Source organism: Mytilus galloprovincialis, chromosome 8 (assembly GCF_965363235.1).
Source record: "Mytilus galloprovincialis chromosome 8, xbMytGall1.hap1.1, whole genome shotgun sequence".
Lineage (NCBI taxonomy): Eukaryota > Metazoa > Mollusca > Bivalvia > Mytilida > Mytilidae > Mytilus > Mytilus galloprovincialis.
In genome coordinates, this window is record NC_134845.1 from 93551147 (window position 1) to 93578693 (window position 27547).

At 31.8% G+C, this 27547-nt stretch overlaps 1 protein-coding gene and 1 long non-coding RNA gene across 2 annotated transcripts; one reads left to right on the forward strand and one right to left on the reverse strand.

The window, feature by feature from the left end:
- Positions 1 to 1542: 1542 nt before the first annotated feature.
- LOC143042866 (transcription initiation factor TFIID subunit 7-like) lies at positions 1543 to 13192 on the reverse strand. The gene is made up of 9 exons (XM_076215352.1): positions 13062 to 13192; positions 9118 to 9249; positions 8675 to 8755; positions 7034 to 7130; positions 6097 to 6155; positions 5434 to 5614; positions 4573 to 4859; positions 3494 to 3553; positions 1543 to 2532 (listed from the first exon to the last, which is right to left on the reverse strand). Exons 1-9 carry the CDS (start codon positions 13143 to 13145, stop codon positions 2503 to 2505), a joined length of 1011 nt encoding a protein of 336 aa, XP_076071467.1. The 5' UTR covers positions 13146 to 13192; the 3' UTR covers positions 1543 to 2502.
- A 136-nt stretch (positions 13193 to 13328) lies between these two features.
- Positions 13329 to 26591, forward strand: LOC143042868 (uncharacterized). The gene is made up of 3 exons (XR_012968151.1): positions 13329 to 13437; positions 24366 to 24415; positions 26098 to 26591. It is a non-coding gene; the product is annotated as an uncharacterized LOC143042868 (long non-coding RNA).
- The last annotated feature ends 956 nt before the right edge of the window (positions 26592 to 27547 follow it).

Consider the following 27547-nt stretch of genomic DNA (forward strand, 5'->3'; position numbering starts at 1 on the left):
CTATCTGAATATAAAAATATATTGTGTGATTGTTAAGAAGACCGCTATCAATCAGATAATGATGGAGACTACAATAGATATTAGCTTTGGCTTTTAACAATGGGTACAAACCATAACGTATACGTAAATTTAGCTTAAATAAAAACGCTCCGACCCGACCTTAAAAACGTGAAAACCGACAATCATAACTAAAATCAGTAAGCGGGAAACCAGTTCGTCAAACGGTAAACACTGAATAATAGACTCCTAACGTGTTTTACAACAAACAATCGGCATTACCATGGGAAATAACTGTGTCCCTTGGTGCTGACTTCATATACTAGCAGGAACTACTAATAGGACTTTTGTTAAATATATAAACTGCTAGCTATTTATTGAAAGGAAGAATACTTTTGTTACATGTCTCGACTTACTTCTAGAAATTGACAATGAAATCAACACTATAACAAAAGAGATTATTTCAGCCTCCAATTGTGAACTTTCCATTTCTATGTAGCAACATTCCAACAGCACGTGCATACGGAGTTTATATCTGGCAATTGATACGATATTCCAGGGCTTGTATTTTTAAATCATGATTTCCTTGATAGAGGACTGCTGCTCACAAAGAAGGTATTAAACCAAGAGTTCCAAAAGGTGAAGGTGATTTCATTCCTTCGAAAATTTTATGGACGCCACCAAGAGTTGATCAACTGTTATGGAATAACATTTTCACGGTTATTATGCCTACCCTTCCTGAGCACCTGAGATCACCCCCACTTTTTGGTGGGGTTTGTGTTGCTTAGTTATTAGTTTTCTATGTTGTGTCTTGTATACTATTATCTGTGTGTTTGTCTTTTACTGTTTTATCCATGGAGTTGTCAGTTTATTTTCGAGCTCCGAGTTTAACTGTCCCTCTGGTATCTTTCGTTCCTCATACATATGGACTATTTTTCACATTAAAATGCACATGTACCAGGTACTAGCATCATTAATTCATGTGGTTATCATTTGGATGTTTTTGTCCTCACTTTTGTTTAGTCTTAATATTTGAATATATCTTTTATTTGATGATGATGATACATTACATATTTTAAGGGTCCAGACGTTATTCAGTACCTTCATCAGCTTGTTGGCGCCAAATCGATAAATTAACCAATATTGGATATGAGTAGGTGCACGTCATTCCTGATGATAAATATGAAAAATTTAAAGATACAAGCTGCTTCCAATGAGTTGTTAACTGAACAGTGTTTGGACTCTATATACATATTGGCATATACATGTAGCAATAAAATGTGATGCAAAAAACTACTTCAAAGCATTATGCCTTTTATGGGTGCTGTGATCCAGCCATTCTTATTTTTTTATATAAATCAGACCATTCTTTTTTTCTACATCTTCTTACTTCATAAACATTTTTCAATTTAATGAATTTGATAAGAAGACAAGGGAATCTGCAAAAGAAGGTTTATTTTAATGATTATTGAAGACTAGCTTAAAATATTTCCTGTAACAGGCATTTAATATGTATCCTTTTCAAATAAAAAAAGAAACAAATACTAAATTTAATGTTGTTTATTATCCATTGCAATAAATACATTTCCTCATTTCAAATACACATTAACAAATATCTTATATCTTAAATAGCAATATAATGAGGAATACACAACATCAATAAATAATTTATACAACTTTGATTCATGATTTCAAGCAAATCAAAGATAATAGTAAATTAAATCAATCTTAATAATTTACTAATATCAGATGATAATGACACTGATTTAACAAGTAAAATAATCCCTGTTTGAATTTTTATATAAATTTTATTGGTTGCCTTTCTTTTTTAACAAATAAATTTTAGAGATACACTATAGCTCAGTTGGATTTTGATTTGCCCACTCGCCTACAGTTGGAGTAGGCAACGGTTGGGCAAAATTTCTAGATTGTCCACTCTGCCTTCCAATAGGAGTGGGTATGCAATTTCTTTAGATATACACTTGTAGGTAAAATCAATTGAAAAGGTAGTTAATCATTTGTATCAATATCTTTACAAAAAAAAAGAGAATAAAGCTAGAGTAGGCACAGGTGAGCTGTAAAAAACAAAATCTAAAAGGGCTGTTGTTTATAAGCGTTAAATACATCATTAATTGCATAGTATCTCCTAAATTTAGAATTCTGCAACATCTTAAAATCTGGAGTGATGACACATAACAAGCAAATAGGATCCAGATTTGTCAATAGAGCTTTGCTTACAGGCAACACAAACAATTTGGAGCCAAACCAATCCTAACCTTGCAACAAACTGATATATCTATCATTGCATAGATATAAGAAGATGTGGTGTGATTGCCAATCCATTTAAACTGTCTTCTCATTGTGAAAGAGGACCTCTGCTTCGAATAGTAGATAAGTACATGTATGTTTACAACAATGTCAAAAACTTTTCCCAGAAACAAGTTATATTTTTGGCTCTTGTATTAATCCTTGTTCTTTCAACTAACATCTTTCTGGTCAATTTTCTCAGCCCAACATTGATGATAATATTTCAAACTGCAAATAAATAATAATACAAATTTTAGGATTGAATAAAATCTTTTATAATATTTAATCACTGGAAATTCAGAAATTCAGAAATGAATGCAATAATCATGATAATGGGACTAATTGAGTATCACAATAATAAGAATTTGCCTCCTGAAATCTGATACAAATATCTGTATGCAAATTTTCATGAATACTCAGGAGTTCCCATTTTTGTCCATTCTTGAAAAATTGCAATAATACATGCTTGTAATTAGTTCTGAATCTACACTAAAAGGTACATTTTCATTTCATTGTCTTTAATTTCCACTGGTTCTTTTCATATATCTTTACATTTGCCTCAATATAAATATTACTTACAATGTATTAGACCTACAAACTGCAAAACTTGAGAAAAAATCCAGGGAGTGTAGAACACTTCTATCTGTAGTTTTATTTTATTTTACATTTCCTTCAACCCTAAAATCTTGACATCTAAACAATGCTTTTTTCTCATTTATATTTGAAAAATGAAAATGAAAAATACATCTTTTGGAATACACTTATGAATTAATTAAACAAACAATTTTTGTCTGTGGGTTTTGTTTTACTCAATATTTCACTGCCTGTTGAATGTTTCAATGACATTTCAGTCTACACATCTTTTTCTATAAGTGTTCTTATTGATTTCAATTGGTTGTCCTTCTTTGACATAGATTTTTATTTCACCTTTTCATATCTTTTTTTTTTAACTATAGGCAAAAAGCATACTGTGGATTCATTATATACATGTGTACCAATTTTCTAGCATTGAGGAAACTTCATGGTGCATATGTTCCAATTGAAAATTTGTAATTCTTTTAACATTTAAATATGTGGTCCGAATTAATTCCTGATAAGTACACTCAAAATTTACAAAAAATTGTTAGCCAAAGAATATGAATGAATCCACAGTAAAATATAAATTGAGTTCAGCCTCTAATTAACAAACCTCTTTGCCTTTCTCATCCTCTTCTTTAATAGTTTTATTCAGCATTTCCTGCATTGTTTGCTGAAATTAACACAAAACTTTTACATTACCCATTGTACAATTTATATCACATGTTAATTCTAACATATTATAATCTATACATATGGATTCAACCACTGCATTAAGTGTGAAACAATATTCATCCACTCAACAGCTAAATCTTCAATTTTAAAACGCTAGACTCCTCCAGCGTTTTATATATTTAAAATTGAACTGTGTAGAGTGAATTAAAATTGTATTGCAAGAGATTTGGTGGTGCAATCTGTTTCCATCTGTTTCTCTAATGATTTTAAGATGATAGGCAGACAATCTTATTCCTTCTTTTCATGATAATCTGCAGAAAGATGCGTTCTTTCTATGTGACGCCATCAGGCATGGTCGCCTTTATTCATGAGGTCGCAATGGGAATTTCAGAGGAAAGCAAGAAGATTTGACATCATAAACAAATATTGACCAATGAAAATCTGAGATCAAACAAACCACATGTTGATTAAATAAAAATTATCAACAGGTCAGGAAAAGGATAAAACAAGTAAGAATTATAGAAAGTAAGTTATTTGTTCATAGCTGTTCCATAACTGGAATCATGCTAAATGCACTGTGGATTCATTTATTATTGTGGGTGCAAATTTTCCTGGATTATGGTTAAACTTACATGATGGTGGATATTTAGAGATAAATCACCAAATACACATTTTTATTTTTTATGGTTTGACCTGCCTGGTGACTTGCACTATAGGTAAACATGCTAATAGGAGGCCATTGAGGCAGTAGGATAACAAATGATTTGATTTACAGTTTCTGTGTTTTAAAGCTACTTTTAAGTACTGTTTATGGGCTATTTCGTGGCAGCCGCTATTTATTGGTGGAGGAAGCCGGAGTTCCCTAAGAAATTTATAGAGCTTCAATAGGAAAACTCACAATCCTAGTCAATTAAGATGGTGTCAAGTGCACCCGCACAAGCAGGGTACGAACTCACAACCTCAGTGTTCAGGATAATAAATGAAAACTTTGACTAATACAAGAAAGATAACTCCTACCTTTAACATTGGATTCTCTAACGTTGCCACTCGATCTTCTTGTGACTGTCTCCTTCTCCTGATCTCCTCCACCTGTCTCTTTAACTCCGTCAATTTACCCGCCAACTCTGCCGATTCTGTATCATTCATGGCGTCCTGACTCTCAGAGTTAGCCATGTCCAGACTGGCATACGAAGTCTGTCGAGGGATAAAGGAACTACTACGCGACATTTCATCTTCGCCACTATCCATGATGTTCACATCTTTTTCATCGTCTTCATCTGAACTGCTTAATTCTCCAAATATGGCTGAAAATAACATTGTACATGCATTATTTAATTTAATAATAAATTTAGAAACAGAAGTGAAAATAAAATTTTATAAATAAATTTTTTCAAAAGTTTCATTCAATATAAATTATAAATAAAAGTCCCTTCTTGAAAATCTGCATACCTGCAAGTATGACTGTCTAATAACTTATAATATTAATATAACAATTTTTCTGCTGTTGAAAAACCATGCACCCAGTAGTAGTCAGCACTTTGGTGTTGACATAAATATCAATTATTTATATTGTAATTTTTATAAATTTACTGTTTGCAAAAGTATAAATAATTCAAAATACTATGGATTTTCTTATCCCAGAGATATTACCTTATCCGTATTTTTGTTTCCTCAATGCTCTTCAATTTTTACTTGTTTGGCTTTATAACTATTTTGATCTGAGAGTCACTGATAAGTCTTCTGTAGACAAAACATACGTCTGGCATATCAAATTATAAGCCTGGTACCTTTGATAAATATTGAATATATACTACTCAGTTCTCACCATTACCTATTTTACACCTAAAACTCTGTATCAGGTGTTTTGTTAATACTCACCATAATCTAGACTAGTGGTTGTATCAGATCTATGTATCAGTGGTTTATCACTTCCTCCTTTCGTCTGACTTGATGAGACTTTCTCTTCCTCGGTAATTAACTCCCATTTAACATCAATAGCCTCAGCGTCCTGTCTGAACAGTCGCTTTACTTCTTTTTCAATGTCGGGTTGTTCCATGTACTGAAAATTTAACAAGACATTAACAACATGTTAAGGTGGTACATGACACTACAGGGAGATCTCGCATTAATATCAGCTGAATGTTTGAATCACATTTTATTGTTACAGAATTATTAAGCTTCTCAATGGTCAAAATTAGGGTTTGTCAAACTGCTATTTAGCCAATGAATTTTTTTTGATTTTTTGATGAAAGGTCAAAGTAAATACTTTGTCAAAATTTAATGAAAATTAAACAAGCCACATTAATTTTAGTGTTTGGTGTGAGCCAAGGCTCAATGTTGAAAACTGCACTTTGACCTATAATGGTTTACTTTTACAAATTCTGACTTGGATGGAGAGTTGTCTCATTGGCACACATATCACATCTTCTCACACCTCCACCTATGTGGGGGCATAAAAATAAAAAGTATGGATTGGTGTTCAATGTCCAGTTGCAAATATTTCATGCATATCTAATAGTGTATGTTGAAATTCTGCATTACCTTTTTCTTTAATGTTTTCCTGAACCTTCTTTTCTTCACATTTTTTAAAGGTGGAGTTACTAAAAAGAAAGGAAAAACACAGTAAAAACATAGTTTCCTCTTATTATGCATTTTAAAAATGTAATTAAGATAAAAAAAAAAATACATTTTCTTCTCCTCACACATGACCATTTATCTCAGAAAGGTTGCAATTCCATCTAGTAGTTGAATGAGATTCTAAAAATCACTTTCCTCCTCAAAAATGTGTCTTATTTTACTAACTTTGACCTTGTTCTTGGACATAGTCATTAGTGACCATGAAATCAATATGGATTTTCCTATCGATACGTATATCTCATCTTATATTCAAAGAAGGCTGCAATCAAATTATAAAAATGTGAGACAATTCAAACTAGACTGGTCGAACTTCCATCACAAACTTAATTTTTTACTGAAGTACTTTTTGTACTGCATGTTCATTTTTGTCAAGCCTCCAAATTTTTTGAAAAAGCGAGACATAGCGATCCTACATTCCATCGTCAGTATCATCCACAAGTATTCACTCTGTGGTTAAAAGTTTTTAAAATTTAAAAACTTTCTTAAACTACACTGTATTTCGTCCCAACGTGGATAGAAGTTTGCTTGTGATCATCAGATAGTATCCAGAATTAAAATTTGTAAAAAAAAAAATTCTTTTTTATTTTCATATTTTACTTACATTGTAAACATGGTATAAATGGACTTTTTTGGACGTTTTTCTGTCAGTTAACATTAAAAACAGTCTGCAGTAAAAGTTCTTAAACTTTTATTAGATTCCTAAACAAGTAGAGACACTGGGTTCCGTGGAACACTTATTAATTTTTTTTTTTAAATTCTGTATTTTCTTCCTATTAAATGTTACCGTTTGTGCAACTGATTTAACACTTACTTTAATGAACAATCTGGTACATGTACTTACTGCCATGAATATACTGATACTTTTTATCTTTATCTTTTTTCTTAAGACTGTCATTTTCATCTGACATTGGTTCTTCATCATTTGTACATAACAGCATCTGAAATTTAATTTTAATTTTTTTTTATTTGAATCCTTAAAATCACATAAAAATACATATAAAAGTAGGTGTTTGTTTGATTAAGAAAACTGGCTAGTCATAATTTGGATTTTTTGTCAGATTTTCAGAATCTTCTGGTTTTATCCATTTGAATGCCTTAAAAAAAAATGCCCATTGACCCCATTTTTCTTTTTACAAAACGTTTACATGTATAATCATAAGCCATCTGTTAAAGTCCTAATAAATTTTAATTATTTTTTAATAGCTTTTGAGAACTTAAACTTGTCAATGCTAAAGCTATGAAAAGTCAAGAGAGAATATTTTCGAGCCAAAATTTCGATGGCCATGATGGCTGATATCTCAAAAACATGCACATTAACCTATATATTTTTTTGCTCTTTTGATTCCTTTATTAATCCCCTATCAATATAAACTAGTGTTTTTGAAAAGGTTAATCATTTTGAAACTGAGAAGTGAACTCCCTTAACTTGATTCTCTTGGTCATTGATTTGTTTGTATTTTTATGCCTAAAGATTTATGATGTATACCCCCCTTTTTTTTTGAACAAATGTGACCTAAATGGAGAACCTGAAGGAATTATTTAAACAAGTCTTCTGGATTTAGGTGCAAGCCCACATCCATTTTGAAGGGGCTTTTCACTGAGCCTTATCTAGGATTTTATATATAGAGGTGAATCAAATGATAACAGGTTTATAATTTTATACCTCCAGACGTACATTTTTAAAAAATAAGTGGATTTTGAGTACCCTGTCTATCTCACAATGTTATTTGTTGATTGGTGTTTAATGCCACTTTAAACACTGATAGGTTATTTTGTGGTGTCCAGTTTTTATTTATTTTTTCAATTCAATTCAAATCTTTATTGCCATAAAACTTCATATTTATAGTATGGGACACAACATAACAAATATTATTGGCATTTGATAGGAAAACTTATAATTCCTAGTCAATTAAGATTGGAGTTGAGTGCACCAGCCACATGCAGAAATCAAACTCACAACTTCAGTGTTGACAGGATAGTGATAGATTAGTGTGAAAAACATATATTGGCTTTAGTGTCCTTTAAGCACCTACCCTTGGTGACTCCTGCATCATGTGCATATGAACAACAAAACAGTTTGTTCATATGCATCAGCCACGAGGAAGGACTTTACTCAAAAGCTTTTTTTATAATGGATGTGATGCTGCTTCTAGTGCATGGTCAATAATCACTAAACACACTCATTACCCGTTTAGGCATAACAGTGTCCAGAGGGCATTCGTAGTGACCTCATGTGCAAGTATGCACGGAGAGGATTAAGTAAGTAAGTATACTAGTTAAGTAGTTTATGTGACTACATGTATTATTAACTCAATTTATATTTCAGTTGTATATTTTTTTTATTTTCTTGTGTATATTGTCTATTGCAAAAGTTTGATATAAAAAAATCAATGTAGTGATTATGCCTATGTGTCCTCTATTGGAAATAAAATTTATCTATTTTATTTATCTAATATCTAACTCTTATAATTAATATCCATACCTGGCATAAATCTGCTGTTTTATAAGCTGTTTTGTTATCAATGGTTTTATAAGATTCTATTACACAAGGCAAATCCATCAGCTAAAATAAACAAAATTATTACAATTAGATGATGTAAATTCTGATTTTTTTCAATGATGTACATGTTTTCACTATTGTGTGTAGGACTAACATGATAAGAATTCCAGTACATTTGTATCTAAAACTTTCCCACTTAAAATTTTGAAATTATAATACATATTGTATCAAGAGGCAGACAGCATTTCCTGAAATAGTATAATATTTATCAGTACACTATATATTATTGTAGCTCAGAATAATTTACCAAAAGAAGTTATACATTACATTTTTTAAAATACAAAACTCCCAACATACCCAAGAAATCTAGGGTGTGACTAATATTTTGTAATATTTATCTCCCTTGTAACATGTGTAAGTTTTACCTTTGCATGAAATATATCTGTTCCATATCTAACAGCTCCATGTCTATGATCCTGGTTCAGTTCTATACTTATTCTGTCTTTAAGTGTCATAGACCCTGATTGGACCTCTCTCCGTAAGGCCATAGCAGATCCCTGAAATTAAAATAGTCTTTACTAATATAGGTTTGTACATCATCAGCAGCTTCTGACTTCTAACAGTGATTTATACATGTACTGACATGGACGTTATCTCAAAAGAAACTTATCTTACAAATGGATTTTAAACTTTAAGGATTTTTTATATATCATTTAATATCACAATTTGTAATTTGGAAAAAAAATATATTAAATGTGATAAGAATTATATTTTTCAAGGATTTAAAGCTAAACCCTTTACCATGTTTACAATACAAGAAAAACATGGTCTCATATGATATCAAAGCTCTAAGTCCCGCTAAGAACTACATGTACCACTCTGATGAAAGGGTTTTATTGAGTCAACCTCTGAATTTCAATGTGGTAAATGATTTTTATAGGAATGGACCTTAGGCAAAAACTATATATATCCATCAGAAGATACTACACATCTTGGTCTACATAAGAGCAGAAATAAAGGAAAATGATGTAAACATCGAAGCACGTATCAGCATTGCAAGAAGAACGTTGTATTCCCTGATGAACACTGGTCTGCATGGCTCAAATGGTCTCAATCCACAAACATCTTATAAAATTTATCAGAGCTATGTCATTCCACGGCTGTTGTATGGCATGGAGATTCTACCACTTAATTAGAAGCAAATGGACATCTTGTCACGCTTTCATAAGAAAAACATGAGAAATTTCCAGTCAATGCCCGCAAGAACAGCTACTGGAGCTGTATATCTCATCTTAGGCGCTCTTACAATTGAGGCTGAAATCCATAAAAGGCAACTTTCTTTCCTTTATAACATTGTCTCATGCGACAACTCAACAATACTGGATCTGGTAGACAGACAACTAATTATGAATATGGATAATCAACAAAGCTTCTTCTGTAAGGTCGCAGGTACGTTAGCTATGTATGATTTGCCAAGCATTGATTCATTAAAGCAACAGCCTCCATCCAAACTCAAGTGGAAATCATCGGTAAAAATGGCGCTTCAAAAATATTGGACAAAATTTTTTCTGGAAGAAATAGAATCTAAAACTACTTTGGTACACCTGGATAGAGCTCTCTTAAACATTGGATCAGTACACCCTGTTTGGACCAGCTTATCGTCAACAATCTCAGATGTTAAGAAAGGAGCAGTAAAAATTCGTCTTTTAACTGGAACATATCTCTTTGAGTCAAATAAACATAAATTTAGTGGTGGAAAAGAGTCTTCCTTATGCAGATTGTGTGGAACATCAAATGAGGACATAACACACTTTTTACTCCTCTGTCCTGCATTACATCAGCAGAGAAAGGCATTATTCTATAACCTAAAGGCCTTAGTGATCTCTTTTATCGGCACGTCAGGATGGACTGAAAGATTTAAAAATTAAGTAGATATTGTTAAATTGATTATTGACAGTACGTTTATATTGCCTGATATTAACAGTCGTACCGACTTAGACAAAATTCAAAAAATGTCTACCGATATGTGCTATAGGTTGCGTACCGAGAGAACTTGTATTCTGCAGAAATTGTGAATCCGTCCGATGAACTGTATATATAAGTAAAACCATAGATATTGAACATTTGTGATATGAGCTATTTGTACATATGTGATAAGGTAGAGGAAGGGTGTCCCCTTTATTTTTACTGTATAAATCTTAATTGATCCTGTCCAGTTTTTATTTGTTTTTTATCTACATTTATATTCCAATCCGTAAACTTTGGATTTCTGCGCTTTCCATTGTATAAAGCACCTTATATTTTTAGATTTTAGTTTTGTACAGTAAATCTTAAAAATAAATATTGCTAAGGCCTAGATACTTTTACCTTTTAATTGCGTAAATTATTTTATCAGTCCTTAAATAGTTTAGATTTTATCCGTGTACAGTGAATCTAAATTCTAAATTTTTTATTTTTTATGTTATTTGATGAAAACTTTTAGTCAAAAACAATATAAGTTTTAATTACCAGTCGAGCATGCCGATGAGAGCGGACGTGAAAATTTTTGCAGAGACAATCCTTCAACATCATTGAAATTGTTTTGTCAAATTGATTTCATGGATGAATATTATTATCCTTACATCGTATATTTTATGATTTGGATTATATTTTTTTGTTGAGAAAGGTTTCTGCAGATATTTTCAGGTTTGTTTGAGACATGTAGTCAGATGGGATCCATTAGTAGTTTCCATGTGGGAAACTATCAGACCAATCTATTTGATGTCTGAGGGTTTTAGCTGTTCCCCTAATGGATCGGTAGTTTCTTTCCGAGATCCTTTATCATAGGATTTTCGGCTTTCCTCTACCAGGAATACAGCTGGGCATTTAGCGTTTAGCGGTATCGGTTTGGATTCCAATTATGTCCTCTCCGGTTTCCCGTTCGTTGTCTAGGCATTTGTGCGGCATCCGGGGTGACCTATTCCATTTTTTGTATATAATGTTTTTTTATATTATGCATTTTTTATATTTTTGAGGATGAGCGAGTCAGGTGAGTGGGTGTGTTCGTATGCTTTATTACATTGTACTTATTGTTTTGGGGAAGGTTAACTTTCTGGTAGTAAGACCCGTTACGGCCAGGCTGGGAGACTGGATAGGTTAATGCTCACATTATATCTGTACCGATACAGTGTGTTAAATGTCTTCCTTTTTACACCATAACCCATGGTGCTGCTCCTACTAAAGGAGGGAGATACGGAACGAATCCATGACAAGTCGCCCCACTGGCAAGTCGCCCCACTTTTTCACCAACTCGCCCCACTTTAAAAAAAAACCGCCCCAACCTGGATCACCAACTCGCCCCACTTTTTAAAAAATCGCCCCACTTGTGAAATGTGTTAAATCCCGTTAATATTACTCCTGAAAACTCGCCCCACTGAATGGAAAACGATAAAATCTAGATTAACATATTATTAACCAGGATGAATGTAGTAAAGCCAACTCGCCCCACTCATGGAAAAAGATGTTATCCCGTGGTATATAACTTAAATTCCGTAAACATTACTCCTGCCAACTCGCCCAACTTATAGAAAACGATAATATCTAGATTAATATATTATTAACCAGGATGAATGTATTAATGCCAACTCGCCCCACTTATGGAAAAAGATGTTATTCCGTGAATATTACTCCTGCCAACTCGCCCCACTTGAAAGAAAACGATAATATCTAGATTTATATTATATTATTAACCAGGATGAATGTAGTAATGCCAACTCTCCCCACTTAAAAAAATACAGTTATTCTTCAATAATACGAAAATTATTTTTAAGTGGGGCGAGTTTTTATATTTTAATTTTATATCTAAATATTACCGTTTTCCATTAAGTGGGGCGAGTTGGCAGGAGTAATATTAAACATGATTTAACCAATTTCACATGTGGGGCGATTTTTTAAAAAGTGGGGCGAGTTGGTGATCCAGGTTGGGGCGTTTTTTTTTAAAGTGGGACGAGTAGTTGGTGAAAAAGTGGGGCGACTTGCCAGTGGGGCGACTTGTCCTGCTTCCATACGGAACATACATACATACATACTCCCGTCTGGATAATTCAGTTGCGGAGGTGTTTCATAATTGGAGGTATATACGTACAGAAGAAGAAGGAAGAATCACAGTAGTTTGAAATCCTATCAATAAGGGGTAAAAATATACCGGGGTAAAAATATACCAAAGTCGACTATTACACTGTGATAGTCGACTTTGGTATATTTTTCCCCCCTTATTGATAGGATTTCAAACTCCTGTGGAAGAATGAAGATGAAAACAAATCAAACTGTCAGACTGTCTAACAAACAAAACATACACAAAACACGGCCTTTTCACAATATTGATAATTACCGGTGGAAGGCGTAAAATAAACTGTTGTTCTAAGTCGTGAAGTGGTTCACCAGCTCCTTCTTTTTTCTTTGCCTTTGAGCTCATTTTAGCAGCGTTGTCTGTTGATTGTTTTTATTTCACTTCGAGGTATATAATATACACGGTTCCTGATACAGTCACCGTAACTATCACCGTGGTTTGTGCGCATGCGCAAGAAACGCCCACCGAATTTCCTACTTTCATTTTTGAAAATTCTTCTATTTGGAGATAGATTTGTACGCATTTATTTACATTTTATCTGCGAAAGAAAATACACTTGCCCAGTTGCTGAAGTGGCTCTCTTTCTAGTCCTTAAGAGCACACATAACGTCTAAAACGTAAAAAAAAAATGTGAAAGGTATGAAAAATAATGCATTGTAACAATGAAAACATACATCATCTTTAAATGCAAAATAACATTTTAAAGGAAAGGAGGCTTCACCCCCCCTTTTTCCTTTTCCAACTACAAAATGTGATCTGGTTCAAAAGAGTCGGACAATAAATACTTTTCATGTGTATGTGTCAGGTCAGTGTTCATAGGAGGTGACCCAAATGATTTCTTTGGTAGTCCAGAAAGTTTTAAAAAGATTGTTATGGATCGTGCATGTATGAGGGGGATAGGACCTTTATCAGGGGTCTCATTGGGGGTTCCGATCCCGGATCCTGCTTACTGTTTTATCAGATTCCCGTATCCTGCTTACACTATATACGTAAGCAATTCTCATTTTTTTGTCATTTCCCAGGTCCCGCAAGACCTCATTTCCCATTTTCACGACACAATAATTTGACTTTCACGTGTCATGCTTACAAATGAATTGGCAATCCCGTGTCACGCTTAGACCCCAATGAGACCCATTTTATCAGGACTCCAGGATCAGGTGTTTTTAGACTCAGGATTTCGGGATTGACTATTTAGGGATCCGGGAATTCTATTTTTGAATTTCGGGATGTCGGGATTTAAATTTATTTAAATTCGGGATCTCAGGTTTTCATGTTTTTAAGCCCAAGATTTTGGGATCAGGACTCCTACTACCCCCGGTCATGTATGAGGGCGATACTTGTAATCCCGGGAAATCTTGGTACCTCTGTCTTCATGAATAACCGTAAAAAAAATTGACAAATGACAATTATAACAGTAATCACCACTCTATAAATCTATCAACACACTGTATATATTTATCACCATTCAATATTAATCATCATTCTGTATTAATCACCACTTTGTACAACACTATATATCTATCACCATGCTATATATTTATCACCATTCTGTATTAATCACCACTTTGTACAACACTGTATACATCTATCACAATGCTATATATTTATCACCACTCTATAAATCTATCAACACACTGTATATATCTAAAACCACAGTATATATTTATTGCCACTATGTACGACACTGTATATATACCTAACACCAACAGTGTTTAATTTAGATCTTTCTTATATATTTTTCATTATTGATCACAATATATATCTATCACCATCTACAATATCTATCACCTAACTTTATCTCTCTATCACCATACTTTATCTCTCTATCACCATACTTAATATATATACCACTTCAGACATATATATATATATATATGTTTACATGCACACGTATAAAAATTGTGGTTTTTATCCAACACAATCATAGGTTTGAACGTAGTTTTCAATTTAGACTTGTTTATATAATTTGCGAAAGCAAATTTACAGATCTAACATTGTTTGGTGGATGTTTAGACGAGTTGTATATATATATATATATATATATCTCCACTAACTATCCACTAACTATATATCTATGTCCTTACTATACATCTATCACATCACGTAATCTATCACTACACTTTATATCACCAATCACCACTTTATATTAATATCACCACACTGAATATATATATATCACCACTTTATAAATCTATAACTGCTTTATAATTCAATCAACACACTATATATAACTAAAACCACTGTATATAACTATCACTGTTCTGTATAAATATCAATTTGTACAATACTGTATAAATCAACCACCAAAAGATGTTTATATTTGTATCTCTCTGAATTTCTTTCCATACTATAGACCTCAACTGCCTCCCTTTATATGTTTATGGCTTCACTGTTTATATTTATCACCTTGCTAGATATCTTTTAGGTACTTTCATATATCTCTTCCCACAATTCATATTCCCACAATTCATATATCTATCACCTAACATTATACACCAATCACCCCACTTTATACATCTATCACCTAACATTATACACCAATCACCCCACTTTATACATCTATCACCTCACTGTTGTCTTTCACCATACTATATATATGCATCACCACTCTTTATAAAGCTGTCACCACACTTTCTATCTACCACTGCACCTTATTTATCTATCACATCACAGTTTTACCTATCATCTCTCTTTATATTTGTATCACCATACTGAATATATCTAGCACCTCTCTCTATATGTATGACTTTTCTACATTCTTGTAATCATGCACATGTATTATGTACATGAAAATAGGAATATGGTATAATAAATGTTGGTCAAACATCCTTATTGAATACATAGATATAGGAAGATGTGGTGTGAGTGCCAATGAGACAACTCTCCATCCAAATAACAATTTAAAAAGTAAACCATTATAGGTTAAAGTACGGCCTTTAACACGGAGCCTTGGCTCACACCGAACAACAAGCTATAAAGGGCCCCAAAATTACTAGTGTAAAACCATTCAAACTGGAAAACCAACGGTCTAATCTATTTAAACAAAACGAGAAACGAGAAACACGTATATATTACATAAACAAACGACAACTACTGTACATCAGATTCCTGACTTAGGACAGGTGTAAACATTTGCAGCGGGATTAAACGTTTTAATGGATCCAAACCTTCTCCCTTTTTCTGAAACAATAGCATAACATCACAACATAGAAAAACACACGATAAATATCAATTGGCAGACTTAACTCAATCAAAAAACGTATGATTACACAATGAACATATCCTTAAGTAACAAATTTATATAGTGACTATTTTAACACATGAAATTTCATTTAACATGAAATTTCATTTTTATCATACCACACACTGCAAATATATTGCTACAGTCTCTTTATCTATTACCATACTCTCAGTATGTATCACTACATCCCTTTGTGTATTACCACATTATAAACACCTATCACCTTACTATCAGCTCACGGTATATATCAATCACTACACTCTGTAATTATCATCATACTGTTTATATCTAAACCTTAATTGATATATCAATGACCTGAGTAAATATTTAACACCACAATTGATACATCTTTCACCTTTCTTCATATATCTATCATCTTACTTGATACATGTATCACCTCACTTTATATATTTAGCACTTCACTATAGCTATATATATTGATATCCTCACTATATATACATATATATATCAATCACATCACTTTATTTATATATCTATCACCTCACTTTATATATCTATCACCTAACTTTACATATTTTCCCCTTAACTTTAAACATCTGTCACCACAATGTATATCTATCACCACACCTTGTATATCTATCACCACACTTTGTATATTTATCACCTCATTTTAAATATCCATCACCACGATTTTCATATCTATCATCACACTTAATATATCTATTATCACACTTAATATATTTATCACCTCACTATATACATCTTTCACCACACTGTTCATATGTCACAACACTATATATCTATCACCACACTTTGTTTATCTATCACAACCCAATATACATCTATCACCACACTGTTCATATGTCACAACACTTTATATAACTATCACCACACTGTAAATATCTATCACTACACTTAATATATCTATCACCACACTTTATATATCTATCACCACACTATTCATATGTCAAAACACTTTATATATCTATCACCAAATTATATACATCTATCACCACAATGTTAATATGTCATAACACTTTATGTTTCTATCACCTCATTTTATATATATCTATCATTAAACGTAATATATTTATTACCTCACTATATACATCTATCACCACACTTTGTATATATGTCACCACCCTATATACATCTGTCACCACACTGTTCATATGTCACAACACTTTATATATCTATCACCACACTCTAAATATCTATCACCACACTTAATATATCTATCACCACACTTTTTTTATCTATCACCACACTTTGCATATCTATCACCACACTATTCATATGTCAAAAACAGTTTATGTATCTATCACCAAATTATATACATCTATCACCACACTATTCATATGTCACCTAACTTTATGTATCTATCATCACATTTTGTATACAGTCTCTTTATCTATTACCATACTCTCAATATATATCACTACGTCCCTTTGTGTATTATCACATTATAAACACCTATCACCTTACTATCAGCTCACGGTATATATCAATCACTACACTCAATAATTATCATCATACTGTTTATATCTAAACCTTAATTGATATATCAATGACCTGAGTAAATATTTAACACCACAATTGATACATCTTTCACCTTTCTTCATATATCTATCATCTTACTTGATACATTTATCACCTCACTTTATATATTTAGCACTTCACTATAGCTATATATATTGATATCCTCACTATATATACATATATATATCAATCACATCACTTTATTTATATATCTATCACCTCACTTTATATATCTATCACCTAACTTTACATATTTTCCCCTTAACTTTAAACATCTGTCACCACAATGTATATCTATCACCACACCTTGTATATCTATCACCACACTTTGTATATTTATCACCTCATTTTAAATATCCATCACCACGATTTTCATATCTATCATCACACTTAATATATCTATTATCACACTTAATATATTTATCACCTCACTATATACATCTTTCACCACACTGTTCATATGTCACAACACTATATATCTATCACCACACTTTGTTTATCTATCACAACCCAATATACATCTATCACCACACTGTTCATATGTCACAACACTTTATATAACTATCACCACACTGTAAATATCTATCACTACACTTAATATATCTATCACCACACTTTATATATCTATCACCACACTATTCATATGTCAAAACACTTTATATATCTATCACCAAATTATATACATCTATCACCACAATGTTAATATGTCATAACACTTTATGTTTCTATCACCTCATTTTATATATATCTATCATTAAACGTAATATATTTATTACCTCACTATATACATCTATCACCACACTTTGTATATATGTCACCACCCTATATACATCTGTCACCACACTGTTCATATGTCACAACACTTTATATATCTATCACCACACTCTAAATATCTATCACCACACTTAATATATCTATCACCACACTTTTTTTATCTATCACCACACTTTGCATATCTATCACCACACTATTCATATGTCAAAAACAGTTTATGTATCTATCACCAAATTATATACATCTATCACCACACTATTCATATGTCACCTAACTTTATGTATCTATCATCACATTTTGTATACAGTCTCTTTATCTATTACCATACTCTCAATATATATCACTACGTCCCTTTGTGTATTATCACATTATAAACACCTATCACCTTACTATCAGCTCACTGTATATATCAATCACTACACTCAATAATTATCATCATACTGTTTATATCTAAACCTTAATTGATATATCAATGACCTGAGTTAATATTTAACACCACAATTGATACATCTTTCACCTTTCTTCATATATCTATCATCTTACTTGATACATTTATCACCTCAATTAATATATTAAGCACTTCACTATAGCTATATATATTGATGTCCTCACTGTATATACATATATACATATATATATCTATCACCTCACTTTATATATCTATCACCTAACTTTACATATTTTCCTCTTAACTTTAAACATCTGTCATCACAATGTATATCTATCACCACTATTTGTATATTTATCACCTCATTTTATATATCCATCACCACGATTTTTATATCTATCATCACACTTAATATATCTTTCATCACACTTAATATATTTATCACATCACTATATACATATATCACCACACTGTTCATATGTCACAACACTATATATCTATCACAACACTTTATATATCTGTCACCACCCTATATACATCTGTCATCACACTGTTCATATGTCACAACACTTTATATGACTATCACCACACTCTAAATATCTATCACCACACTTAATATATCTATCACCACACTTTATATATCTATCACCACACTTTATATATCTATCACCACACTTTATATATCTATCACATTATTCATATGTCTAAACACTTTATGTATCTATCACCAAATTATATACATCTATCACCACACTGTTCATATGTCATAACACTTTATGTATCTATCACCACACCTTTTATATCTATCACCTCACTTTATATATCCATCAACACAATTTTTATATCTATCATCACACGTAATATATCTATCATCACACTTAATATATTTATCACCTCACTATATACATCTATCACCACACTGTTCATATGTCACAACACTATATATCTATCACAACACTTTATATATCTATCACAACCCTATATACATCTATCATCACACTGTTCATATGTCACAACACTTTATATATCTATCACCACACTCTAAATATCTATCACCACACTTAATATATCTATCACCACACTTTTTTTATCTATCACCACACTTTTTTTATCTATCACCACACTTTGCATATCTATCACCACACTATTCATATGTCAAAAACAGTTTATGTATCTATCACCAAATTATATACATCTATCACCACACTATTCATATGTCACCTAACTTTATGTATCTATCATCACATTTTGTATACAGTCTCTTTATCTATTACCATACTCTCAATATATATCACTACGTCCCTTTGTGTATTACCAAATTACAAACACCTATCACCTTACTATCAGCTCACTGTATATATCAATCACTACACTCAATAATTATCATCATACTGTTTATATCTAAACCTTAATTGATATATCAATGACCTGAGTTAATATTTAACACCACAATTGATACATCTTTCACCTTTCTTCATATATCTATCATCTTACTTGATACATTTATCACCTCAATTAATATATTAAGCACTTCACTATAGCTATATATATTGATGTCCTCACTGTATATACATATATACATATATATATCTATCACCTCACTTTATATATCTATCACCTAACTTTACATATTTTCCTCTTAACTTTAAACATCTGTCATCACAATGTGTATCTATCACCACTATTTGTATATTTATCACCTCATTTTATATATCCATCACCACGATTTTTATATCTATCATCACACTTAATATATCTTTCATCACACTTAATATATTTATCACATCACTATATACATATATCACCACACTGTTCATATGTCACAACACTATATATCTATCACAACACTTTATATATCTGTCACCACCCTATATACATCTGTCATCACACTGTTCATATGTCACAACACTTTATATGACTATCACCACACTCTAAATATCTATCACCACACTTAATATATCTATCACCACACTTTATATATCTATCACCACACTTTATATATCTATCACCACACTTTATATATCTATCACATTATTCATATGTCTAAACACTTTATGTATCTATCACCAAATTATATACATCTATCACCACACTGTTCATATGTCATAACACTTTATGTATCTATCACCACACTTTTTATATCTATCACCTCACTTTATATATCCATCAACACAATTTTTATATCTATCATCACACTTAATATATTTATCACCTCACTATATACATCTATCACCACACTTTTTATATCTATCACCACCCTATATACATCTATCACCAGACTGTTCATATGTCACAACATTTTATATATCTATCACCACACTCTAAATATCTATCACCACACTTAATATATCTATCACCACACTTTATGTATCTATCACCAACTTATATACATCTATCACCACACTTTTCATATGTCAAAACACTTTATGTATCTATCACCAAATTATATACATCTATCACCACACTGTTCATATGTCACCTAACTTTATGTATCTATCATCACATTTTGTTTTTCTATCACCACAACTTTGTATATCTTTCACCTCACTTTATACAAATATCACCCACTGTGCATTGTCACCACACTATGTATATCTTTCATCTCACTTTATATATCTATCACCTCATTTTATATATGTATGGCCTCCCTGAAAAAAATCTTATTGACTTCAGTGTTAATACTTTTTCACCACATTTTATATATGTATCTATTACCTCACTGCACTGTTTAAATCAATTACAACACCATCGATACTTGTCACCAGACAGTATATATCTTTATACTATTCTCACTCAGCAATAGTGATGATAAAGTGTTTTTAGAAAATGATACTCAATAAAATATATATACAGTGTGCTGGTTGATATATATTCCACTATTGCTACAGTCGCTGTATTCATCACCACACTCTCCATATCTATCCCAACACTCTCAATAGCTATCCCCATACTATGATTATCTATCACTACACTCTCCATTCCAAAGCAAACAGTCGTCATTATGTATATCATAGTTGTCTGTATTTATATCATAATAGCCTCTATTTTTTGATTGATTTAAGCCTGCCAATTGATATTTTATCGTGCGTTTTGCTATGTTGTGATGTCATGCTATTGTTTCAGAAAAAGGGAGAAGGTTTGGTACCATTAAAACTTTTAATCCTGCTGCAAAATTTTTCACCTGTCCTAAGTCACAAATCTTATGTACAGTAGTTGTCGTTTGTTTATGTAATTTATACATGTTTCTTGTTTCTTTTTTTTTTATATATAGATTAGACTGTTGGTTTTCCCGTTTGAATGGTTTAACACTAGTAATTTTGGAGCCCTGTACAGCTTGTTGTTCAGTGTGAGTCAAGTCTCCGTGTTGAAGGCCCTACGTTGACCTATAATGGTTTATTTTTTTAAATTGTTATTTTGATGGAGAGTTGTCTCATTGGCACTCACACCACATATTCATACATCTATCTCTATATATCATAACAGTCTCTATGTATATCTCCACATAATAAACACCTATCATCTTACTTTATTTATCCATCACCACACACTCTATATATCTATCCACATACTTTCGATATCTATCCCAACACTCTCTATATCTATCCCAACACTCTCTATATCTATCCCAACACTCTCTATATCTATCCCCATGCTTTTGATATCAATCCCCACAATCTCTATATCTTTCTCCTCAGTCTCTATGTATTTCTCCTCACCATATAAAACCTACTCCATTACTTTATTAATCAATCTTCTTACTTTATAAATCAATCACATACTCTCTTTGATTATCACCAGACTTTCTACATCATTCCCACAGTTTCTATGTTTATCGCCACATTATATTTAACCTACCACCTTCATAAACATACATATCACCTTAATTTATATATCAATCACCACACACTCTCTATATCTATCCTCATACTCTCTATCCCCACAGATTTATGCATACTTTCAAATAATAAACACTGATCACCTTACTTTGCATACCTAGCCTATTACCTCACTTTATATATCAATCACCACATTCTCTATATCTATCCCCATTGTCTACATCTATCACCCGCTCTCTATATCTACACCAACATTCTCTATGTATATCTCCACATATTAAATACCTATCACTTTAATTTATTTATCAATCACCTCACTTTATATATCAATCACCACACACTCACTATATCTATCCCCATACTCTCTATATCCACCCCAAATGTCTCTCTGTATATATCCACATATTAAACACCTATCACTTTACTTTATTTATCAATCACCTCACTTTATGTATAAATCACCACAATCTCTATAATTATCCCCATAATCTTTGTATCTATCCCCACAATCTCTATGTATATCACAACATTATGAACACCTATCACCTTACTTTATTTATCAATCACCTCACTTTATGTATAAATCACCACAATCTCTATAATTATCTCCATATTTTATATCCACCCCCAAAGTCTATGTTTATCTGCACATAATAAACACCTATAACTTTACTTTATTTATCAATCACCTCACTTTATACATGTTATACATCAATCACCACACTCTCTTTGTTTATCCCCATATTTTATATCCACCCCAAAGTCTATGTTTATCTGCACATAATAAACACCTATCACCTTACTTTATTTATCAATCACCTCACTTTATACATGTTATACATCAATCACCTCACTCTCTTTGTTTATCCCCATATTTTATATCCACCCCAAAGTCTATGTTTATCTGCACATAATAAACACCTATCACCTTACTTTATTTATCAATCACCTCACTTTATGTATAAATCACCACACTCTCTAAAATTATCCCCATAATCTTTGTATCTATCCCCACAATCTCTATGTATATCACCACATTATAAACACCTATCACCTTTCTTTATGTATCAATCACCTCACTTTATACATGTTATACATCAATCACCACACTCTCTTTGTTTATCCCCATATTTTATATCCACCCCCAAAGTCTATGTTTATCTGCACATAATAAACACCTATCACCTTACTTTATTTATCAATCACCTCACTTTATATATCAATCACCATATTCTCTATATCTATCTCCATGATCTTTGTATCTACCCCCACAATTTTTATGTATATCACAACATTATAAACAGCTATCACTATTCTTTATTTAACAAACATCTCACTTTCTTTGTTTATCCCCATATTCTATATGTACCCTGAAAGTCTAAGTGTATCTGCACATAATAAACACCTATCACCTTACTTTATTTATCAATCACCTCACTTTATATATCAATCACCACATTCTCTATATCTATCCCCATGATCTCTGTATCTAATCCCCACAATCTCTATGTATATCACTACACTATATACACCTGTGCCTTTAGTTAAAATACCAATCACCTCACTTTGTAAATCAATCATTTCATTTTATATGTATCACCTCACTCAAAAAATCTATCACTCACTGTTTATATTTTCACCTCAATTTGTATATTATGCTATCACACCACTGGGTACATCTCTCAAAGCCCTATTTATACTAATTTCAAAGTGGATATGAGCATAATAATAATCCACTTTTCTGTACAGTAATCTGTTTATGTTTATTTAGATTTTAAACTGAAAATTACTCAATGTGACACCTATCATTGTTATTTTTTTTTCAGAAAAGGTAAACTAGATATTTGAGAGATAGAAAATAGAAGAAAAGGAAAAGGTAATCTTCATTGATATTGATAGTATTATACATATGAATGTAAAGTGTTAATTAGCAATCAAACAATCCTGGTTGAAATGAAATAATTGAAAAAAAATGTTTTTTAAAGAATAACTGCTCCAACATGTCATGCAATATTTTATGTAAATATCATGTCAGGTAACTTTTCAATAAAAGCAGCAAACATGGTATACTAACTGTCAGTCAATGATTCTAACATTCAAGATGAGTAAACCTTATAAATATATTGCTTCAGTGTTATTGTACTTGTAGCATTGTCTACATAATACATCTGCTGGAACACACATAATGTATATACCACCACAAATTATGTATCTACTACAACACATAATATAATTATGGCCACATATAATATATCTACCGCCACACATAATCAACCACCACACTACAAAAATCAGTCACCACATTATTTTGTTGATCACCACACTGTTTGTCTATCAACTCACTGTGTTTATATATCACCACACTATGTTTGTCAATCATCCCTCTATTGCCTATCACCACACTATTGTCTATCATCACACTATGTTTGTCTATCCCCACACTTTGTTTGTCTATCACCACACTGTGTTTGTCTATCACCACAATATGTTTGTCTATCACATGTTTGTCTATCACCAGACTATGTATATATAGCACCACACTTTGTTTGTTTATCACCACACTATGTTTGTCTATCACCACACTATGTTTGTCTATCACCACACTATGTTTATTTATCATTACAGTATGTTTGTCTATCACCACACTATGTTTGGCTATCACCACACTATGTTTGTCTATCACCTTACTATTGTCTATCACCACACTGTGTTTATCTTTCACCACACTATGTTTGTCTATCACCACACTATGTTTGTCTATCACCACACTATGTTTGTCTATCACCTCACTATTGTCTATCATCACTCTGTGTATATCTATCACCACACTATGTTTGTCAATCACCACACTTTGTTTGTCTATAACCTCACTATTGTCTATCACCACACTGTATATCTATCACCACACTATGTTTGTCTATCACAACACTGTGTTTGACAATCACCACACTATTGTCTATCACCACACTGTGTTTGTCTATCACCACACTGTGTTCATAAATCACCATACTATGTTTTTCTATCACCACACTATGTTTGTCTATCACCACACTATGTTTATCTATAACCACACTGTGTTTATCTATCACCACACTTTGTTTGTCTATCACCACACTATGTTTGTCTATTACTTTAGTATGTTTGTCTATCACAACACTTTATATTTTAATCATCACAGTTTACATTTTCACCAACACATTCTTATTACCAATACTAGATAAAAAGAAATAGTTATGATCAAGCCTTGTTTTCTCCCTACATTGACATTTCATAAAAAATATGTAAATCATGTGAGTCATAGTTCTTTGTAATGTCATTTCTAATGAAAAAAATGATTTGAACTTTTCATTTAAATGATTGATCTCACAAATGAATTGTATTTCTGCATTACAAATTTTACAATTTGATACAATTGGGGGATTATTTTCTGTCTTTGCATTGATGAAACGCTCCTATTTATTCTTAGATGGAAAATTAATAACAACTGTTTGAGACATTTAAATTTTGTATTGTATTAGACTAATTATTTATTCAGCTGAACCATATATTATTTTGTAGGTTAAACAAGATTTAGTGCTGGCCACACAATTAAGAAAGAATAAGAACAAGAATGTCTTTACAGAATAGGGGAGACTATTTTACTGCACTTAGATTTGTGTTTTTGTTATAATTAACTGATATAATTGTAATTTGTCCTTGGATAAAATATCTGCAATGTGGAGGACAACTGAACTGTGTTCTTATATATTGAAGACCTACAATGATTTAAAATGCATGAATGTTTTACTACTGGAAAATGGTTATCATTAAAGTAACAAACACAGAATTTATTTACATGTATAAAATGTTATCTGAAAGGTGAAAGGTGAAAGTAAACAGATTCCTGGTTGTTTGAATACAAATCAAAGCAGTTGTATTGTGTAGTTAAGAATATATTTACGTTGTTTATGCATTTATATATTGGAATATTTAGAATTGTACAATATGTTTAATTTTCTGAAACCTTCATTCTATGTTATGTAGGTTTGATTTTCATGAAATAAAAAGTTCTAAAATTTTATTATTACTTTTACTTAATATCAATGTGATTATTTTCCAGCAACAATTGCTATATGATTGCTTTCCTATATATATAATGAAATTCTTCATCACTTTATTGACAAGAACTAAATATTGTGTCTATGATGATAATAAGAAATTGTAAACAGTCTTATAATAGGGAGACTTGGAATATCTTGAAATGGTTGTATATTAAGCTCATGAAATAGAGTTATTGGTTTCCGAAATTTTTCAGATTATTCCGGAGGGAACATCTACAATCTGTTATGCACATTTTATATGTTACAGACTGTAAGACATGCATAGGTACTTTAGTCAGGGTGAAATATCAAAAAGACACTTACATAGTGGGGTGTATTATTGATATTTGAGTGGGAACAATGCATCATACACAGTTCAATTGGTATTTTACTAACTGCAGGAGATATATATATATATATATATATATATATGTACAATGCTTCATACACATTTGATATTTTACTAACTGTAAGGGATATATAGGTTTATTAGTAAGGATGAAATTTTACCAAGAACATTTATACAGTAGGCTGCAAGTGTTGATATTTGAGAGGGAAAATCTACAATCCTTCATACACATTATGTATTTTACCGACTGCAAGACATATAAGAAATGACATAAATATGAAATATTTCAAGGAAAATTATAAAGCTGTGGTTCGTGCTCATAGTTGAAGTCCGTACTGTGACTTTAGTTGTTAATTTCTGTGTCAATTTGGTTTATTTTGGAGAGTTGTCTCATTGGCAATCATACCATATCTTCTTTTTTGTCGAGCCTGCAACTTTTGTTGCAGAAAGCTCGACATAGGGATAGTGATCGGCGGCGGCGGTGTTAGCTAACTTCTTAAAAGGTTTATATTTTAATAGATGAAAGACCTGGATGCTTCATACTTTGTATATAGATGCCTCATGTTAGGAAGTTTCCGTC

Bases quoted from the DNA above. Each gene is read 5' to 3' on its own strand.
- LOC143042866 (XM_076215352.1), bottom strand. From the start codon at position 13,145: ATGAGCTCAAAGGCAAAGAAAAAAGAAGGAGCTGGTGAACCACTTCAC. The intron at 5,615-6,096 runs GTAATGCAGAAT...TTAAATTTTCAG, and splicing joins GGAAAACATTAAAGAAAAAG to TACATGGAACAACCCGACAT. The intron at 2,533-3,493 runs GTTTGTTAATTA...ATTTATTTGCAG, and splicing joins AGGATGAGAAAGGCAAAGAG to TTTGAAATATTATCATCAAT.